Genomic DNA, 20,579 nt, shown 5'->3' with positions numbered 1-20,579 from the left:
TCAGAATGAGTCACAGGTCCATATTCTCTTTACAGGATGGTATTTTAAGATTTAAAGACTGCTTTGGACTGAAGTTTAGGTCCTAACACTATTACCTGGCTCTATACAACCAGAATGTAGTATAGCTTGAGTTTCTGTGAAAATAACTTAGAAAACACAAATTTTCCAAATTGTTTGCTCACCAACTTGTACGTGAGGTGTTAAGCAGCATACGCTTGGGGCGTTTGTCCTCGTGGAGTTGACTCCTTCAAGGAGGGAAGACAGATCAGCATCACAGATGACTGACTGTCAGCTGGACTCGTGGCCTCATGAAATGCTATGAGAATTCAGACCGGTCGGGCAGTTAGCAAGCCTGCCTGGAAGAAGTGGCCAACAGGAACTTGAACCCTGACCTTGGACCTTAAGGCCCTCTGGGTGCTGCCCCTTACAGAATTCAATCTACTTCATTTTCCTGCCTCTGTTCCCCAGAAGTCTCCGTACTCCACCCACCCTCCACCTAACCACACAGACCTTGACCTGAGCAGTCTCTTAGTTTACTATTAATGGGCTCCACAGGACAGTGACCCGGCTTTCAAGGAGATGTGGTTCCTGCCCTTTTGACACGTACCAAAGACAAACACCGAGAGGTACAGTTTAAGGAGATAAGTCGTGACTCCCTTGACCTAGTGTGCAGCAGCTGCCCGTCTGTGCAGAGGACAAGATCTGAGACTAGCTAGAGCAGGGGCTCTCAACCTTCCTGACGCTGCGGCATTGGGATACAGGTCGTCATGTTGTGGGGACCCCAACCATAAAATTATTTAGTTACTACTTTATAACTGTAATTTTGCTACTGTTATGAATTGTAATATAATTATCTGATATACAGGATATCTCTTATATGACCTCCAAAGGAGTCATAACCCAGAGGTTGAGAACTGCTGACTATAGAAACTTCCACAGTGATTTGAGGTTGCTGAGATATTTGTTGTCTGTGTTATAAAAATGGCTATTTGCAGCAGATTACAGGAAAAACAACTAGTAATTCCTCACAGGTGGTCTGGCAAACTAGTTGTACAAATCACCAATCAATATCCAATCAGTTGAATATTTTCTTTCTCCTCTTTGTTCTTTTAGCAGCACTAAGGATGGAACTCGGGACCTGATACATCTCTTAAGTATTTTTAATAGGCATTTTTTTCATACTTACTTCCTTCTTTTTTTTTTTTTTTGTTTTTTGTTTTTTGTTTTTTTTTCGAGACAGGGTTTCTCTGTGGTTTTGGAGCCTGTCCTGGAACTAGCTCTTGTAGACCAGAGCTCTCTCGAACTCACAGAGATCCGCCTACCTCTGCCTCCCAAGTGCTGGGATTAAAGGCGTGGGCCACCACCGCCCAGCTTACTTCCTTCTTCTAAAGCTAGCAAATAATCACATCAATTTTTTAAAGCTCTTTTCACTAATGACGCAAACAGTGTGTCTCTATTATAACAATATGGGCATACTAGAGGCTTTGTGTCTTAAAAAGTCAAGGTGATCTGCACACATCAGAGCCAATTGCTGCTGATACTGATAAATTTCTCCCATTCTTATGCTTATGTGCGTGGATTTTTAATAAAAGTGTGATACTGTATACCTACAGTTATGAGCATGTCGCTGAGTGTCCTCTTACAATATCTGCTGTTGAACTGTCGTGTGTGTGTGTGTGTGTGTGTGTGTGTGTGTGTGTACATCTTTGGTTGTGTCTCTGAGCATTTAAGGCATATTCCCAGGTGCAGAGATACTGGGTCAGAGTGTGTGCCTGTTTTAAGGTTTTGATAGCTGCTCTAAGAAATGCTGCCCCAGATTCCAGCTGCCATCACCACAGCGTGTGTCGCTGCCTGAGTGCGCAGGAGACTGGAACTGGCAGGGCGGGAGGATGTTGACAAAAGTCGCGAAGAACAAGGACTACCCAGGTAGAAAATGATAGGAGTACAAGACAATTGGGGGGCATAGGAAGTGGCCTGTGAATAAAGTAGGACATTAGTACAAACTAGAAAAGATGGGAACATTGAACTAAAATCCAGTTTGGAGCACTGAAAGCCAATTTAGACTAGTACTGAGGGAACCATTAGCAGATTCTTGAGCAAGGAAATGAGAGCCCAGGGCTTTGCCATTGGGAAATTGAGAATGTGCACTAGACTGCCTTGGGCTACACATGTGTGATGCCCTCTGTGCCCCCTCCCCTCATTAGTCTTTGCATTATCCCCTCTGCCTGAGTGGCTTTCCTGCTCCCTCCTGAGTCTGCATGTCTGTCAGGGACTGTTTCCAGATCTTACCCTGATTTCCCTGGAGCTCTCTGGCAGGGCATGTCATATTCCCTTTGTTTTAATGATTTGATATACTACTGTTCCCTGGCTCTGAGTTCCCATTTCTGAATCCTTAGGTGCTCACTGTGTATGGGACATAGCAGGTACTGATAAACATTTGTCAAAGGACTCCCAAGTACTGCATGTGTGTTGTTATACCTGAGACCAAGGAATGCATGTTCTAGTTCACTAAGATGTTAGATGTCTAAGCTGCCTTTATTTCAGAGCTAACATGGCTGCCCGCAGGGCCACGTCTCTCCTCCCTTCATGCCCCAAGGCTTTGGAGTTGCAGATGCTCAGGAAGCATGTACATTCCCCTAACCCCCCAGACAGTTAAGGCTCAATCCCAGAGGTGTTGGCAAGCCATAGTTATGTATAAAAACTTGCCCAAAATATTGATGAGGAAACCAAAAAATTGGTGGCAATTTCTACAGTTGGGTTTGCAGATGATCTGTGTTGATAAAGGGAGTTTCGTTCTTAAAACTTAAGGACGAAACCAAAGCCTAAAATCTCTCCAGAACTAACTGTTTTAAAATGTGGACACACTCGTTTCTAGTCTCTAGCCTGTGTTTCTAATTATTGTTAAGTACAACAATCCTGTATAATACATTGTTCTTTAAACGCTGAAAACCTTATAGGCCAAACTTCAGAGCCCAACTCTCATCTTCATGCCCCAGAGTTTTAAAGTTTTTGGAGTAGAGTCCTTTAAAACGAGCTTGAATGAATATTAAAATTCAGTATTCCTCAACTATTTGCTATCATGGCTGCTACTTCATAAAATAGCCAACCACATAGGACAATTCCAACCAGTGGCAAGAACCTCACTGGGATGGAAGAATAATGCATGGGACCTGAACATCATTGCTGTAGATAGTCATTGGAGGTGGCCTCTGGAGCGAGTCCTAGAACCTTTATCATGGTGATTCAGCCTTGCACCAATGTAGACCTAAACATGCCAGTCTCTGACATTGTTGGTGCAAAGGTCCAACACATAATCAGTGTGTTTTAGGTCCAGTAACCCATGGAAAGGTGGAAAGGCAGACGGGGCAGATTGTGGAGGCTCAGGAGATGATTGGCTAGCTTTTATGAGATTGTTAGGGCATGTTATTGCCCTGGGCATTCCGAAGAGGAAAGTGGTTTGAAGGCAACAGTGCCAGCCAGGGTCTCCTTCCCTCTACCTTATCCTCTGCTCACAAAGAGCTGCCTGGATCTCCCATAATTGTAGCCAATTGACTCTCAATTCCACCTTTTCTGAGCCTGTTTTGTATATCAGCCCCAGATCAATTCAAGTTGAGATAGATGCAGGCCTTCTCCTGCCCCTTGGGACTTTTCCTTTTAGGAAGTGCCTGCCACCTGCTAGCCCTGTGTGAGAGGACAACTGCTTTGTCCTTAATTACCAACAGGTCTCCTCTGAGAAATCTGCTCCCTGGGAGGGGCTTTGCATTCTCTTTAAAGCTATCCAGCAAGTCACCTGTCCACAACTCCAAAGTGTGGTGAGCCTATCACCTTTCACCTTGCTTGAGTCTTGTCCCTTGTCTCTTGCTGCATAGGCTAGCCTAGTCAGTGGAGAACATCTAGCTTCTCCTGTCTGTTCCCCATCTGGTAGGGGCACGTTGGCATTACAGACCTACCTGTTGGCACTACTGCGTTTATATGGGCTTGGGCTCTGAATTCAGGCTGGGATCGTGAGGGACGCTCTCCACTCACGGAGTCATCCCCCAGTGCTTGCTCCCCTGCTGATGAGATTGCTCTTAATATGTGCTGTGGTAGCACTCAGGACATGGATTTTCAAGACTTGGTTTTTCCCTTGATTGTATCACTTGGAAATAATTCCAAGGCAAAATATGGTTGTCTTTTAAAAAGTACTCAACGCCTTAAAAACACGTTTATGGTGAAAATTCAAGGGAGTACAAGATAAAAGGCACAGTTCCCCAAACCTTTTTATGCTCAAGGCTACCGCTATTAGTGTCTTTGCATGTATTCATAAATCTTACTATTCGGAAAACACCCTGTAGCCATGCAGGTTAAAGTATATGCATTATATAGCTTTTGAACTTTTTAAATTTTCATATTTGGATGTCTTGTTCTGTTTAATGAATTCATAATATTCTGTTGCGTGAACCTGCAACAGTATTTCAGTATTTCCCTTATTGGTGGACTCTTGTCTTTCTGTTTTAAAAGCCCTAATCCCTAAAGCTCTTGATTTGCCATTAACTTCAATTATGTTAAAGAGTGACTCCTCTGTTTCTGGCACTAGACAAAGTACACTAGGCCATGTGCTTGAGTTGTCACTATCTGACAGAGATGCAGGCCTAAGGAACAGGGCTACACACGTGCCAGGACAGAGAGACGGATGCCTGGGTGTCTGTTCAGTATTACTAAGTCAACTAAAGGGAGGTGTCAGAGAATTTGAAATCGAACTTTAAACGATGTTTGAGGGCCGACTCTGTGGTTTAGCCGAGACCGATCACCAAGACTGATGACCAGAGTCCGATTTAGTGCCAGGAACTTTCATGTTAGAAAGACAGAGCTGACTCCCCGAAACTATCCCCAGACTCCACACATGCACTGTGACACAAATCCCCCTCCCAAAATAAATAAATGAATGAAAGAAAAAAAAGAACATAAAGCTTTAACTTGTAAAAAAAAAGATAATGAGATTTTTCTAAGGACCAAAGAAGAAACAATCATTCATATTTTTTTGGTGGTTGGTGTTTATTTTTGAGGTTATAATATAATTACAACATGTCTCCCTTCCCTTTCCTCCCTCCAAAACCCACCTCCATAAACCCTTTCCCACTCTCCTTCAAATTCTTGGCTTCTTTTTCACTAATAGTTATTGCATGCATATATATTTATTTTCATGCACATATATATTCTAAAGTGTAACCTGGAGAGTACATATTTTGTTGCTTGTATGCATGTTTTCAGAGCTGGCTGTTTGGAACCAGTCAACCAATTAGCATGTTCTTCCCTGGGTAAGACCACCTCTCCCACTCCCGGCATTATGTAGTTGCCTGTGGGTTTTTTGTGTAATGTTGAGGCTTCATGGGCTTTTTCCTGTCCAGTTTGGTTTGTTCATTGGTGTCCTCCTTGTTCAGCTCACATTTGGTCAGTCATGCTGGTAAGACTTTATGGGTGTAGCTTCTGATGCTACTAGGAGACGCAATCTCACAGCAAACTTTCTGATCCTCTGGTTCTTACAGTCTTTCTGGTCTCTGTTCTGCAATGTTCCCTGGGCCTTAGGTGTGGGAATGTTTTGTAGATGTGTCTATTGGGATTGGACTCCACAACTCTGCATTTTGATTCGTTGTTTTCTAAAGTGGTTTCTGTCTGCTGCAAAGAGAAGTTTCAGACACAGACATTTCTGAGGAAAAGGAATTTCGTACAAAGAATGGCCATCGGCTGGACTGGCCAGAGTGTGTTGCAGGGCTCAGTGGCTGGAGCTGCACTTTTGTACATAGTTGGCCCAAGGAAGCATTCAGCAAATGGATGGAAGGACATGGGTTCTTTGCCCAGTTAGATGCCAGACCTCCCTGTTTCCTGTGGAGTCCACATGTGGCCAAAGAGCACAGGAAATGTTCTTTTGCATTGGTTTGATTTTTCCAAAGTTTTTTTGTCTATCATGCTCAACCATGTCATGTCTTCTTTTCAGAGTTTAGTAACATCAAGAAATAGAAGAGAATTCAACCATGGCGCCAAGGAAGAGAGGTGGACGAGGGATTTCATTTATCTTTTGTTGTTTCCGAAACAATGACCACCCAGAAATCACCTATCGGCTTCGAAATGATAGCAACTTTGCGCTTCAGACCATGGAGCCAGCGCTGCCCATGCCCCCTGTGGAGGAGCTGGACGTCATGTTCAGTGAACTTGTGGTGAGTCCCGGATGTCTATGCTGTCCTTCTCGATAAACCAGGGGAGAAGAGGAAAGGTGATGGCTGGGTTGGCTTGGCTGTATCTGAGGCCTTCACTATCCTCACTAAGCTGTGGGAAAGTGTGTGTGTTTGTGTGCACGTGTGTATGCACGCGTGTGTGCGCACACACACTGTGGTGGGTAGGTATTAAAAAGGGTAGTATGACTTTACCTCCAAGGGTTTTATTGTTGCTTCAAATAGGCAGAGGGATTTCAAAATTTGGGTGTTCAAATAGTGGTAGGTACTGTATCCTAACTTGCTCTTTCTAATTCATCCTTGTTCTTGCTCAGGTCTGCACTTAAGTGTTTAAGTCCTGCATCTGCACCACACCTTCTGGGATGCCTTAGTGTTTCCCCATTCCTCTCCCAATGTGCAGTATTAGTGCTATTTGAAAATCAGTCCTGCTGCCCAACTCGCCTTTGAACTTCGGCGAAAGGCATTAGTACTCAAGTGCAGTGTCATTACTCAGACTAATGATGGGATTGGAGTGACAGCTGCTGTGGGAACCCTTTTATAGATGCCACCACACTGGAGAGGTCACTGTCCTCAGATGGGATGGTGTAGACTGTGGAAGAGCGCTAGTATAGAGATCAGCAGCCGCGCTGCAGTTCACTACCCAGAATGTGCCTACTTAAGTATAGATGGTCACGTTATCTTTCTGATCCCAGTTTCTGAAAAGTGTAGCGGAAATACCTCCTCTCAGGATTGCTGCAGTGTTTGAGCCAGAGCAGGCCATAGCGAGTGGGGTTTGGTACCTGACCCTTCAAGGTGTTTAATGAAGTCACAGCATGCTGTTTCTTCCTTTGATCATGGCCAGCAATTCCTAGTGGAGTTTGTTGTTGCTGGACCATGTCATTGTGCAGCAGAAGCTAGACTGGGCTTTTGCTTGATTCTTAGGGCAGAAAGTAGGCGGTGTCACTGCCTGCCAGGGGACTGACAGTGTTGTTCCAGCTACAGATGAGAATTCAGAGATGGAAAGATGAGCCAGTGAGAGTCTGTGGAGCTGAGGTTTGCATTTTGGTCTGCTGAGGGGGAGAAATGAGCCTATTTTTGAGCAGAGTTGATTAGGATAAAAAGAGATAGCTTATGATTGCATGTTTATACTTTATGGTACTGAATATTTTATCCCTTCTCCATTCTCTGAACTATGAAGAACTTTATTTTAGATCTCAAACTAAAAAGCTAATCCAGCTGTGAATGGGGCCTGCCTTCAATCCCAGCACTTGAGAAACGGAAGTGGGAGGACTAGGGATTCAAGGTCATCTTCGTTCCCTAGTGAGCTCTAGGCCAACCTGGGCTACACACACACACACACACACACACACACACACACACACACACACACACACACACACACGTGACTCAGGATATGGTTCAGTTGGTAGGGTTCCTGCCTAGCATACAAGATACCCCGATGTGTGACTCATCACTGTAACCAACCTGACACAGCAGCTTAAGGAAAGAAGAGTCTCTTTGGCGTTAGTCCATAGTGACAGGAAGGCGTGGCAGCAGGAGTGTGGCACAGCCATTAGTCACACATGTCTGACTTCAGGAAGCAGAGACAGATGAGTGCGGCCTCCTTGGTGTCAGCCCATGGAATGCTGCTGCCCCCATTCAGGGTGGGTCTTGCCTGCTCAGGTAAATCTTTCTGAAAACACCCTCACAGACTTACCCAGACTTGTATGCCCATGGTGTGTTCTAAATCTTGGTGAGCTGACAACGAAGATTAACTATGACACTGGGATTCAGTCCCTAGCACTGCATAAACTGAGCACGGTGACTCAAGAGGCCCAGAAATTTGAGGTTATCCTAGGCTCCATAGCAAGTTGGAGGTCACCCTGGGATATATGAAACCCTGTCCCAAACAAATCATACTCACATAAAGAAAGTCAGACTTGGCCTTCAGCAGTGTGATGAGTTCGGTTGCTGATAGCAGCGGAGGGGATCGATTGTGAGGTTCTAACGTCAGTCACCAAAGGTACAAGCATAAAATTCCCCTGAAGGGATCATGTGTATGCTTGTTGTGGGAATATGTTGAGGGATATGGTCAGGGAAGGCCTTCAGAGGGCAGGGAGGAAGGGCAGGAGGTCATTTTAGTGGCTTTCCATCCTCTCCAGCTGACTTCTGCTGTATCAGTGAAACCAGCCTCATCCCCTTGAGAACGCAGAGTTAGAAAGTGTCATTATTTTGTAGGGGTTGGCACCACTAGTCACGTGACCAAGACTGAGGTCATTGAGATGGTTGGGGGTGGGGTGCTGTGAATCATGTGGCTGTGGAGAAGGGGAGTAATGGCGACTTTATGCCTTGCTTTTATTTCCTGCTCAAAGTGCTTTACAGTCAGACTTGTACCTGAGGAGAGGCATGCCACTGAACATTTGTTTGTAGATTGTGGGGCGGAGAAGAGCTGGTATCCCCACATCTGCATCTGTGCTCCCTCTAGCACAGACAGATACTCTTGTCAGATTCCTGAATTGAAACCTACCCAGGAGCTGGCGGTGGCAGCTCCGTGTTCATCTTGAAGAGTGCTTGTTACTTTGCATTCAAGAGGGAGAAAATTCTACTTTCTGCTTATTGATGTCTCTATTGTGTTTGAGAAAATTGCCTACAGCTGCTAGTTGTTAAAAAACCAATGCCAAACCAGAACTTTAAGCCAAAACCATTGGAAAACAAATTATCTTGAGGTTTGTGTCTGTCCTGGTGAGTGACGATGGATTTTTGTCTACCTCTGACTTCAGGGACTTAGACCACAAATCCTTCCAATTGCCAGGGGAGGCCTGAGGCTAGAAAGGTGGGCTCAAAGTGCTGGAAGCTTCTTCTCTGGCTTTCCTGAGCAGTTGTAGAAGTAATCCTGCTGTGTCTTTGTACTGGGAAAAGACCTGTGGCAGAGAGGTCAACAATCTCCTCAGTCAACAATCTGGCTGCCTTCAATCGAGGGGAATTTCTTTCAAGGCTGGTTTGGTTTGAATTTGAGCTTGATTGCTTTTTCTGTACTCTGAGGATTCATACCTCAGTGAGAAAGTTGCTGTCAAGATTAAAGAAAATAATGTAAAAAGCAACAAAAACCAAACACAAAATTCTGGCATCTACCAGAATCTGATATTACAGGCCTGAATTCTCAAGCTACTTGGGAGGTTAGGACAGGAGGATCATAAGTTCAAAGCCAGCCTCAATGACTTTATGAGACCATGTCTTAAAATAAAAAAGTAAATTGAATGCTTTGTATTTAGCTCAGTAGTACAGATTAGCATGTGTGAAGGCTTAGGTTCAATTTCTAGTACAGAAAGAAAGAAAGAAAAAAGGGAGGAAGGAAGGAGGAAGAGAGGGAGGGCGGGTTGGCACCTAGGAAGTGCATTATAGTCTACAGCCAAGTGCAGCAGGAGTGATGGGAGGTGATTCAGGTTTTTTCTGAGGACAAAACTCTCAGCAAATATTCAGTTTTCCCCTTTCTGGGAAACTAATCTGTTTACTGTGAGCCCTGTCCAGCTGGCCCCTTTTACTCTGCATCTGCTGGCAAGCGGCGTATCAGAGCAGGTCCTTGTCAGGCCTGCTTCCCTTATCCTGTCTGATGAGTCACTCTGCCGTTTTTAAAAGTGATACCAAATGACGTTCCTTCAGAAGCATGGATTGCAACCATATCATCTCTTTAATTAAACAAACCCGGAAGGAGGGTGAGCATTTGAATCTTTAAAGAAACAGCCAGAAAGGCGTGCCTTGTCCTACAGCCTCCCTGACATAAACAGGGCAATTAGAATTGGAGGCACTTGGCCATATCATTTTTTTTATGGTGTTGGGGATCAAAGCCAGAGCTTTGCACTTGCTGGACAAGGGGTATTGCTGAGTTATGTCAGCCTACCTACAGTCCTTAAATTCACATAACACATTTACCTGTCCACCATGTTCATCTATGCAAAACACAGTTCTGTGGCCTTTAGTATATCCATAAAACTGCAACCGCCACCTAAATCAATGTAGGCATTTTTGCTGCCCTTAAAATAATCCTCATATCCATTGATCATCACTTCCTATCTATCCGGAGCCCCACCGTCCCCTGGCAGCCCCTAAACTACCTTATGTCTCAGAAAATTTGCTTTTCTCAGACAGTTTGAACAAATGGAATCACAACATATAGACCTTAGTAACTGGTGTCCTTTATGTAATATCAAATTTCTCCATTGTATGGATGCTAATTCTTCATTTCTAATTACTGCCAAATAACGTTCTATCATAGAGATATTTTAGGAATCTTTCAACATTGATGCATATTTTAGAATTTTATTTTTATATTTTGCCAGTTAAGGAAATTACAAACTGCTATAAACATGTATATGGAAGCTTTTACATATAAATATGCTTGTGGCTTTCATGGGTAAAGACATACTAGCAAAAGTGCCTTAAAGAACGCTGAGTTTAACTTGGAGAGCTGTCAGGCTGTTCCAAAGTGGCTACCCTGACTCTCATTACCACCAGCAACCTATGAAGCCTGCACTTTCTTTTCTTTTCTTTTTTTTTAATATTTATGTATTTATTATGTATACAATATTCTGTCTGTGTATATGCCTGCAGGCCAGAAGAGGGCACCAGATCTCATTTCCCATGGTTGTGAGCCACCATGTGGTTGCTGGGAATTGAACTCAGGACCTTTGGAAGAGCAGGCAATGCTCTTAACCACTGAGCCATCTCTCCAGCCCTGCACTTTCTTTTCTTAAATTATTTGTTTACGTGTGTGTGTGTGTGTGATGTGTGATGTGTGTATGTGGGCACAGATGCCACACATATGACAGTCACAAGGCAACTATGTAAAGTTAGTTTTCACCTTTGTGTGACTTCTAGGAATTGAGAGTCTAGGTCATCAGGCATGTGCAGCAAGAGCCTTTACCTTGCTGAGCCATTTTGCCTGATATATAGATATAGATGTAGAAGTAGATGGCAAAGTATATCCCAATTTTTTTACATCTTTGCCAACACTTGTGTTCATCCATCCCTTCCTACCTGCTCTCCAGAATGTTCTGTTCTACAGTGTGTATGTATGTTGTCTAAAATAAGGGTTCCTGGTCATTTCAAACTGCTATGGATTATTACAACTAAATCATTGACGTATCTGATCAGTTACTGCCAACTGTATTTTATGTCATTTAACCATCATACCTCCCCATAGTCTCTACCCTGCTTGTTCTCTCTCTTCTCCTTCTTCCTCCCCTCCCTGTCTCTTCCCCCCCCCCCCATTTTTTACTCTCTGCCTAGATCAAAATAAAGAATATGGGCGGTCTATGGCTTAGCATTGGTGCCTTAAAATCAGAAGCACCCATGTTCGTTCTAGAAGCACTTGGACTCAGATGATCTCATCTAATTTATTTGGGAAGCACTAGACACAACAGCCCTGTAAATTGTCTTGCTCAAGTAACTTGTATTACAATATTTTCAATAGGTTTCTTTGAGGATAGGCAGACAATGTGTTACTCACCATCAGACTGATTATTCTGATGTGAGTGTGGTAAGTGCCTGTCTGTGCTAGATCCCAAGGCGACACAACACCGTCCTTGATAAAGCTCCAGAGCTGCAGGTCAAACAGTGAAGACATGCCTCTAAACATACAATCCTGTCTCATGTGACCTAGAACTAAGAGAGGGGCCACTGAGGCTCAAACATCCGTTTTTGAGAGAAGAAGCTTTATATTTACCTAGTATTCAAGGGAGCTTCTCTAAAACCCTCAGCCTCTCTTCCAACGCATCACTGTTCTTTGGCATACTCATAACTCAAATCTTTCCTCCTTTCTCTACCAGTGTGCATTTGTACCCAATTTCAGAAAATAGCCTTCAAATATTTTAATTCATCTTTGAGAATTTCATACACATGTACAATGCATTTTGGTCATGTCTACCCTCCTTCCAGTTCCTCCTGGATGCTTCCCCTGCTCCCCCTCCTTCTCTGAGCTCCAGGTCCTCTTTTTATAATCCCATGAATCTCATCATTTGCTATATGTGTGTGGCCATAGGGCCATTTGCTGCAGCATGGTCCTCCTCCTTCCCTGAAGAACACTGACTCTTCTTTCCCCATAACTTTGGATTATCAAAGATCCTCAGCTAGAGATGGACCTTCTGAGCCCCTGCCCCATCTATGCTGGGATTATGTCTGGTTTGATCTTGTGCAGGTCTGGTGCAGGTTTGATCTTGTGCAGGTCTGATCTTGTGCAGGTCTGGTGCAGGTTTGATCTTGTGCAGGTCTGGTGCAGGTTTGATCTTGTGCAGGTTTGATCTTGTGCAGGTTTGATCTTGTGCAGGTCTTGTGCAGGTTTGATCTTGTGCGAGCAACCACAGTCACCATGAGTTCATGAGTGCAGCAGCCCTGTCATTTCAGAATATAGTTTTGTAGTAGTCCTCCTGTGCTGGCTGTTGTTTATCAACTGGACACAAACCTAGATATACCTGAGACGAGGGAATTTTAATTGAGAAAAGACCTTCATAAACCTGGTCTGTAGTCAAGACTATGGGGCATTTTCTTAGCTAATGATTGATACAGGAGGTTTCAGCCCTCTGGGGACAGTAACACTCCTTGGCAAGGTGGTCCTGCAGCATATGAGAAAGCAGCTGAGCAAGCCAGCAAGCAGCACTCCTCTATGGCTTCTGCCCCTGTTCCTAGTTTCAGGCTCCTGCTTTTGTTCCTGCTTTGACTTTCCTCAGTAATGGGGAAACTTACCTGGAAGTATATGATGAAATAACTCATTCTTCCATGAGTTGATTTTGGTTATGGTTTTTAATCACAGCAACAGAAACTTAAAGCTAAAACACCTTCCAATGTTTTGCTCTTACAATCTTTATGCCTACTCCTCTGCTGTGTTCCCTGAGCCATGTGGGTAAGGAGTATGATATAGTTGTCCCATTTAGAATTGAACACTCTACAGGGGTTTTACTCATTCTATGCATCTGTATTAGTTGCAAAACCAAGTTTTTCTAATGAGGATAGAAAGCTATACCATTGTTAGGCAGGTAAGTGTGTTTAGAAAGTAGTTTGATGAGTGTCTGTTTAGTAAAATAAGACCCTACGGGAGAACCTACTTTTATGACCTCCCAGCCAAGGGTTCTTGGGCAGGATCACAGTACCAGTCGTAAGTTCTGCTCTGTGTAGTAGGCCTTACATCCAATCAGAAAGCATTTGGTTACTCCTGTAATGCTACTATTGCACCAATGAGCATATTTTACAGACCAGGTATTACTGTAGCTCACAGAGTCCATAATAGGTAAGACTATCGATGACTTTTGTTCCTCAGGAGCCTATCATTTTCTGGCACTATGAAAATTAGCTATTTGTGAGGAAGCTTCTAAGTCAGTACCAGATTAATTTTTCTATGTCCTACAACCCAACTCTATGGTGTTTTCAGTAATAGGGTCTTTCCATCATGTTCTGGTGAACACAAGAGCGATGACAATGGGATGTTTCATTTGGGGAGTCATGGGACCTTCCAACAATTTAATGAGTAGTGTGCTATATCTAGAACCAGGTTTTAGCATAAACTGGGGTGTGTGTTTTATTTTGTTTTGTTTTTAGAAACCTTTTCAGACTGCAGATTTTATTCTGTTAGCCATGCGAATTGTTACCTTTTCAGGCTGTTAAAATAATTTCTTTTATTACTGGGACTATTATAAGACCTCTTTTAAAAAAAGACCTCTTTAATAATAAAATTCTTGTTATCTTCAGAATCAATGAGAAGTTTCATCATGTTTTAGCTCCTTATTTCTTAAAATGTGCCTTTGCACTAAAATCATGGCTAAGAATAGAAAGTTTCTTATGGGAGCTATTCAGTTCCTGTCTCCGTTGGAAGTTGGAAAGGATAATTGGGTAACAGGAACATGCAATTTTTAACTGATAGAAGAAAAAAAAAGCTCTGGTTGTAAGGAGTCCTGGTTATGATCCTTTGTCTTTTAATTAAAGTATAAAGGATTTCTGGTAACTAAAAGGAGGGAATCAGACTTTTATTCTAGAATAGCTTCAGAGTATTTGGTTGTTTGGAAGCCAAGAACCAGAACTGAATGAAGGAATTGGTATTAAGATTGTTCTAGTTCCGTGAGGTTTGTTTTCACATGATAAACTCATAAAGGACAAATGAGAATTATCTTAGTTAAAGGACACTATTAACTGACAGTGAAGGAAGAGAAATATTGAATAGATCTTCCAGTTATACTTTGCATTTTTGAATAAGTTGACTTGATAAGTTCTTGGGCAAAAAGTGCTCAACGCCGGTGTGATGATAAGCACTGCAGTAGGTAAGGGACTTGCGTGTGTGTGCAATGCTGAAACTCCTGTGCAGGTCGTGTGAACTGATGCCAGTGTCCCATCAGTTTAAAGGAACAATAACAATTCAAATTCAGGACTTGAGAAACAAATTGCTCTAGCCCTGGTTTATAATACAGGCTAATGTTAATCTATGTAGCATTATGTGCCTGTATCTGCTGTGATTTTTGAACAGAACATCATATTGCTTCTAAAATCTGGCAGCAGATTTTTATTCCAGTAGATGCCATGTATTTCTTTGTACTGTCTTAGACTCTGTCTGCTTAAAAATAGTTTGGTGGTCAAAGTTGACCTGTAAGTTTTCTTCCAGTCCTCTGATTTTCTAAAGCTTAAGTGAAGAGTATTCCTTTTAATCTTGTGTGTATTTTGTCTCATCAAGATCACTCTAAGTCCTTTCAAAGTAAGCTGTTAAATTTAGATTTTTGATTTCATGTTTGATTTGGTGTTGTTGGCTTAGTTGCCATTCATCTCCGAATGCTCCCTAATGCTAGATAAAAGAGATGGGGTGAGAGGACATGAGGGCACAGAGTGAAATAGGAAGTCTCTTTTTAAATTGAAACAGTCGCTGGAGATGGTGGCACCTGTCCCATACCTGGGGAGAGAGAGGCAGGTCATCTTTGACTGTATAGGGAGTTGGTGGTGAGCCTTGGACCACAGGAAAGTGACAAAAAATCAAAACAAAACAAAAAACAAAAACAAAAAAACCAAAACCCTGTGAATTAACATTGCTGTGAGAAAATGGCTTTAGATCCCTTTGGTCCTGATCAGTTATATATAATATATAATATATATATTAATATAAAACCTAAAGAGACCTTGAGTGGTGCATAACTGCTTACTGTGGGATATAATTGAAAATCTGACCACTTAATGTTGTCCTTTGGCTCCCAGTTGCAAATTACACAGTCAAGATGCTGTATTGATTTGCCACCCTGTACTTGACCCCGCTAAGCCAGTTTTAAAGGCTTAAAGGCCAGGGGGCCAATTTGATCTCTGTAACTTGTAGGCTTTGGGTAAGCTTTCAAGCGTAATTTTTTTCTTATAATTAATTTTGTTTTATGTTGGCTATTTGACAGTTTCATACATTAAAATAAAACATTATAATTATTTTCCCACCTTACTTTTTAAAATGTGCTCTAGTAACGGCTAGAGAGATCTGTTAGCTTGAACGTATAACTTTATAACTTCTGAGACTTTATGTTGATGCTGTCAGAACCGTCTTCACACCATCACCTGTTCACACACACACACACACACACACACACGCGCGCGCGCGTGACCTTACCATGTGACCACACGTGCTTCCGATTGACTGTGGCTGTACTCACCACTGCATTTGGAGCCCTCCCCACTAACCTGCCTGTCCAGAGGTCCGCTGCTGGAGAAACTTCTTGATTCACACACTGGGAGCTCAGTGGCCAACTCTGTCTTCAGTTATGCTTTTTCTGGCTCATGGCTGAAGAGTTGGAATTTTCTTTGTTGAAAAAAAAAATCCCCCCTTTTAGAAGCTGCATATTTTTTCTCTTATCCAGTTTTAAATGGATTTATTAAAAACACCCTACAGCTGCCAGCATCTTACTTTTGCACATTGCAAAATTTAAGAACAAAGTTCAGCTTAGTGACTGAAAGCCAGCGAAATAAACATAGGGGTTGTTTTCTGGAAAGATGGGCAGCTACCAAATTTAGGAGCCAGAAAGTCCTTTCCTGTTCCCTAACCAGTAAACTTGAGTTTATTCTTCAGTGCATAGGTCTTCGTGTCAAACCTGAGATGCAGATGCATCCATACACTTTCAGAGAGCAGAATGGGGTGGCATCCCGTGCCTCTGCCATTTCTAACTCCTGCATCTCCTGGGCCTGGAACTAGTGTCCAGTCCAGAGAGGGTTCCCAGTGCATACTTGGCTGGATGCCTGTGTTGAGTAGATACTGCTTGTTAAAGTTTAGTGTGTGAGATGTGCATTTAGTATTGGAGGGAGGGAGTGTGTGTGTGTGTGTGTGTGTGTGTGTGTGTGTGTGTGTGTGTGTATGTGTGTGATTTGTTCTGTGACTCATCCTTGAAGGGGTAACAGTAAGGTTGGACTGATGCTGTGCATCTATGTACACCCCTACCCCCTCCCCCACCTGCTGCCATCTTTCTCATTTGGCTGTTTCTATGGGAACATCAGAAGGACCTACAGGAAGGGGGGGCAGATTAAAAGAACAAAGATGAGGAGGTTTAAGAAATCATTTTACTCTTAAACTCTCCCTGTCAAGGGTTAGGGTGATGGCTCAGTCAATAAAGTGCCTGCCTCATAAGCGTGAGGATCTGAGTTCAGATCTCCAAAATGCCAGAATGAAAGCCGGGTGTAGACGTGTGCACCTGGAACCCCAACACTGGGGAAGACTGGTGGACTGCCAGAGTGCACTGCCATAGCTGCCCAGTCTCCCTGAATCCATGAGCTCCAGGTTCGATGAGACAAAAGCCCGCAGCCACATGCACACATGTCCACATGAACCCCGCCCCCACAACGGAGAACTCAGCTTCTCCAGTGCGTATTACGTGGTGAAGTAAGTATGTAGCTGTGCTGTGGGAAGAGACTCTACTAGATTGTCTTTTGACCCAATTAGTGCTGAAATGTGTCGGAGGAGCTGCCAAACAAGTCTCTTGAGTGTGTGGGAGGGGCTGGGCTCCAGGAACAGAACTGGCATGGAGGAGGGACCTGCCCGAGCTCTGGCTCAGTCTCCAGCAGGACTCTTAGCAGTCTGTCCCTTTGCAGCTGGCTCCGTCTCTCCATTCAGTTAGAACTTAGAAATGCTCTGTGTTCCACGTGGTCAGCTGAAGTTGCACTGGATTATAGATCTGAAAACGGGTATTCGGGGAAAGGATTTAGCTACTTAGAACAGTTGTTTGGTTTGGAGGACTGGCAAGCTGTCGCTGCTTCAAATTCATTAAAATTTTGTTCAAGTTACCCTAATGAGTTTCTAGTCACACCACTGAAGTCAAAGACCTCTATAGGTTCAGCTGTAGAGTTTGTCTAGCAAACAGGATGCAATTTGTATTGTCTGCTAGGAAGGAAAAGAAAGGGAATAGACATTGAAGCATTAGCAGCAAGAATCTAAAGGTTCTGTTAGTCAGCCTTTGCTTGTGGGGTTTCTCTATTCTTGTTTGTATATAGCACAAGAAAACACGTCTGTCAGACACAACATTACCTAGCAGGCGAGTCATCCTGTGGTATTCTGTGTAATGACCAAGAGTGCTGGGAGAAGGGCAGCCGGCTGGAAGCCTTCAGGATCAGTCTGTACATGCCTACCCTTTCCGGGTGGGTAGCAGTTTGCTGTTGAGCATCTCCGGCCTTCTTGACTGGAGAGGAGCAGGAGTATGCCTCTAAACTATCTTATTTCTGTCTACCGCCCTAAGGATAAACGTGTTCTCGGGGTCATTTGTGATGCAGTTTTAAGAGATGTTAGCAACTCCTGACTCTGGTGTGATGGCTGCATGTCTTGGTGAAGCTGGATGTTCATAATGAGTTTATGTTTAATGAGTTACTGCAGCTTAATGATATATTCCTCCATACCATCATAAAAGTGATTTTTTTTAATTTATTTTTTCCTGTCACCACCTCAGTATCCACATTCCTAGTCTAGCCTTTTCCACTTGATAGCTACTTGTCTTTGTCTCCTAACATGTCCAGTTCCCGACCTCTCTAGGGCTTTTACTCCAGGTATTGTGGAGGTGCATGATGGGAGGAAGGGGTTGCACCCTGAGAAGGCGGTGCTGATGCTGGTGTATACTAAGGTAATCCAGAGAAGGTTCCAACCCCCCAGAATGTAGGAAGCCTGGGTGGGGCTAGGCTCCAGGAGTTGGGCCTGTTTGCCACAGGCAGTTTTGTGGGAGGAAAACAAGGCTTGGTTGAGTAACAGGCTTGGGAATTCTATGGACTCTACAGTAAATCAGAGGGAAGGTTAGCTTGTCAAGGGCCATTAGAAAGCAAAACAAAACACGACAAAACAAACCCCCAAACATAATAAACACACAAAATGTTGAATGGCTGACCAGGATACCCCAAGGGCCTGTGTTAGCATCTCCTTCCTTGTTTTCCTACTGCTACCTCTGCTTGGGACTGTGCACGTGCCCTCCTGACCTCTGTCTAAAGGTCTCTTCCTGTGCACGCCTGGGTGAGCTGACCTCATTAGACAGAGACTACTGAACAAGGCCAGGAACTCTGGATAGCTCTGCTGCCCTCCAGGAGCCAGCGGGCTGTCCAGTGCTGCTTAGCACGTATATACACATTCAGTCTCTTAAAATCCCCGAAAACTGTTTGTCACAGAGGACTAATCTTTCTACTCAAGACCTTTATTGTATATTCTTTCAAAATTCCTTCCCTTGCTTTATCTAGCAAATCAGTGCATTTCCTTTTATTGATGTGTCCCGTGCCGATTGTTTTCTGATTTATGTGGGTTTTTTTGTTGCGCTACTTGCTCACGCCAAAGTGTAAGTGTAGGACCAGTGAGAGCGAAGGCTTAATAATACGTTCCTTACGGCTTCGCCTAGAACCTTGGTTCCCACAGCTGGGCTTTCCGCGAGCTCTTTTCTTCATTTAAAAAAGTCTTTAAGATATTAGAAACAATGCATACTCTGTAAGAAGATGAAAGGGTGGTTACTCTCTTCTCTGAGAGGAGCTTTTATGTTTGTCTGTGGGTTTCAGTTTTTAGGAAACCGGCTTTCTAGGGAGAGAGGGGTGGTGCTGAGTCAGCACAGCGCTCTCTTGTTACTCACTTAGTCATTGTCTTTTAATTACCATTCAAAAGAACAAGATGAAAAAGAAAAGTGAGGTGGCCAGCACAAGGAGGAGTCCATCCAGGCTAAGGGATGCTGAGATGCATAAGCAGCCTAGGTGTTCCAGCTCGCTGGCTATGGGCCCTTGTTAATTTTAGTGGGAAACCCAATATCCCAGTACCAGGACTCCTCATGGTGCCACTGCTAGTACTCCTGTGTGACGGAACCCACCTATAATTTCAGCACGCCAGAGGTGGAGGCAGGGGAATCCAAAGTTAAAAATCGTCTTTGGTGTCATAGTGAATTTGAGGTGAGACTGGACTGCATGAATCCCTTTTCCCAGTAACAAAGCCAACAACTCTAGCCCGACAGAAACAAGAAGGTTCCAAAGGACTTCTTGTTAATATCAATGCCTCACCCAATTTAACTATTAAATTAATTACTAAGGGGCTTGGAGAAAGGGTGACCCAAATGTCATCTATACTAACAGAATTTATGAAATTTTTCAAAGAAACAGTGAAGGAATTTCATGGAAGTGACCTGTGGTGTTGAGCGAACGCTGTGTGTAAATGGTAGATTTGGCCCTCACTCCAAACTCACACCTTCCGTCCTCTGCACATCCTGTTCGCAGCCCTCTTCTCCTGGCGCTCACTCAAGACTTCAGCCTCATGTCGTGTGCTGTCCACCTCTGCTGCCTAGCACTCCATTTGTTCTTCTGTCGCTCCAACGGCACACTTGATTTTTGTGTTTCTGAAGTTTTTTTGAAATATTACAGAGCAGTTTGATGAGTTTTAAGAGATGTGTAGTTAGGCAGCTGTCACTATCCTAGGAAAACAGGTTTTACTAACAAAAGTTCCTCAGTAAAGATTTAGGTGCTAAAAAATCTTATATAAACAGGTACTATTTGAAATATAAAATGTAGTGATTTCAATTCTGTGGTTGCCTCTTTCAGTATTTGGAATAACTATCAAAATGAAAAGTCTTCTGTAACATTACCTTGAGGTAATTTGAGAGCTTAAGTAAAACAAATTGACAGTATGATTTTTAGTTATTTTGTATTCCAGTTGCTTGCCCCTCCCCATCAAATTACGCTTTCCCTCCCATCATTGAAGTTTTATTCATCCCCTTCTCTAGTGGTGTGTCTAAAAAGTAAAGCCTGGATAAGAGGAGACAAAAGCAACCCAGCTGCTTTATAAATATTAATATTAAAATGGGCAAAACACGTAAGAGCAGATCATCAGTGCATGGGAAGTTAGATTAATCAGTAGTGGTCATTAGGAAAATACAAAATAAAACTCCACAAGTT

At 43.3% G+C, this 20,579-nt stretch overlaps 1 protein-coding gene across 3 annotated transcripts in view; it reads left to right on the top strand.

Annotated features, from left to right (window-relative positions):
- Positions 1–20,579, top strand: part of Daam1 (dishevelled associated activator of morphogenesis 1) — a 158,284-nt gene that overhangs the window by 57,149 nt on the left and 80,556 nt on the right. For all 3 annotated transcript variants that reach the window (XM_005343179.3, XM_013346226.2, XM_005343178.3), the window contains exon 2: positions 5,975–6,194. In XM_005343179.3, coding sequence (XP_005343236.1) covers positions 6,012–6,194 — 183 coding nt within the window. In that variant the 5' untranslated portion in view covers positions 5,975–6,011. The remainder of the gene's footprint in view (positions 1–5,974; positions 6,195–20,579) is intronic.

This window comes from Microtus ochrogaster, chromosome 1 (assembly GCF_000317375.1).
Source record: "Microtus ochrogaster isolate Prairie Vole_2 chromosome 1, MicOch1.0, whole genome shotgun sequence".
Classification (NCBI taxonomy): Eukaryota; Metazoa; Chordata; class Mammalia; order Rodentia; family Cricetidae; genus Microtus; species Microtus ochrogaster.
This window is presented reverse-complemented; position numbering and strand designations above follow the sequence as displayed.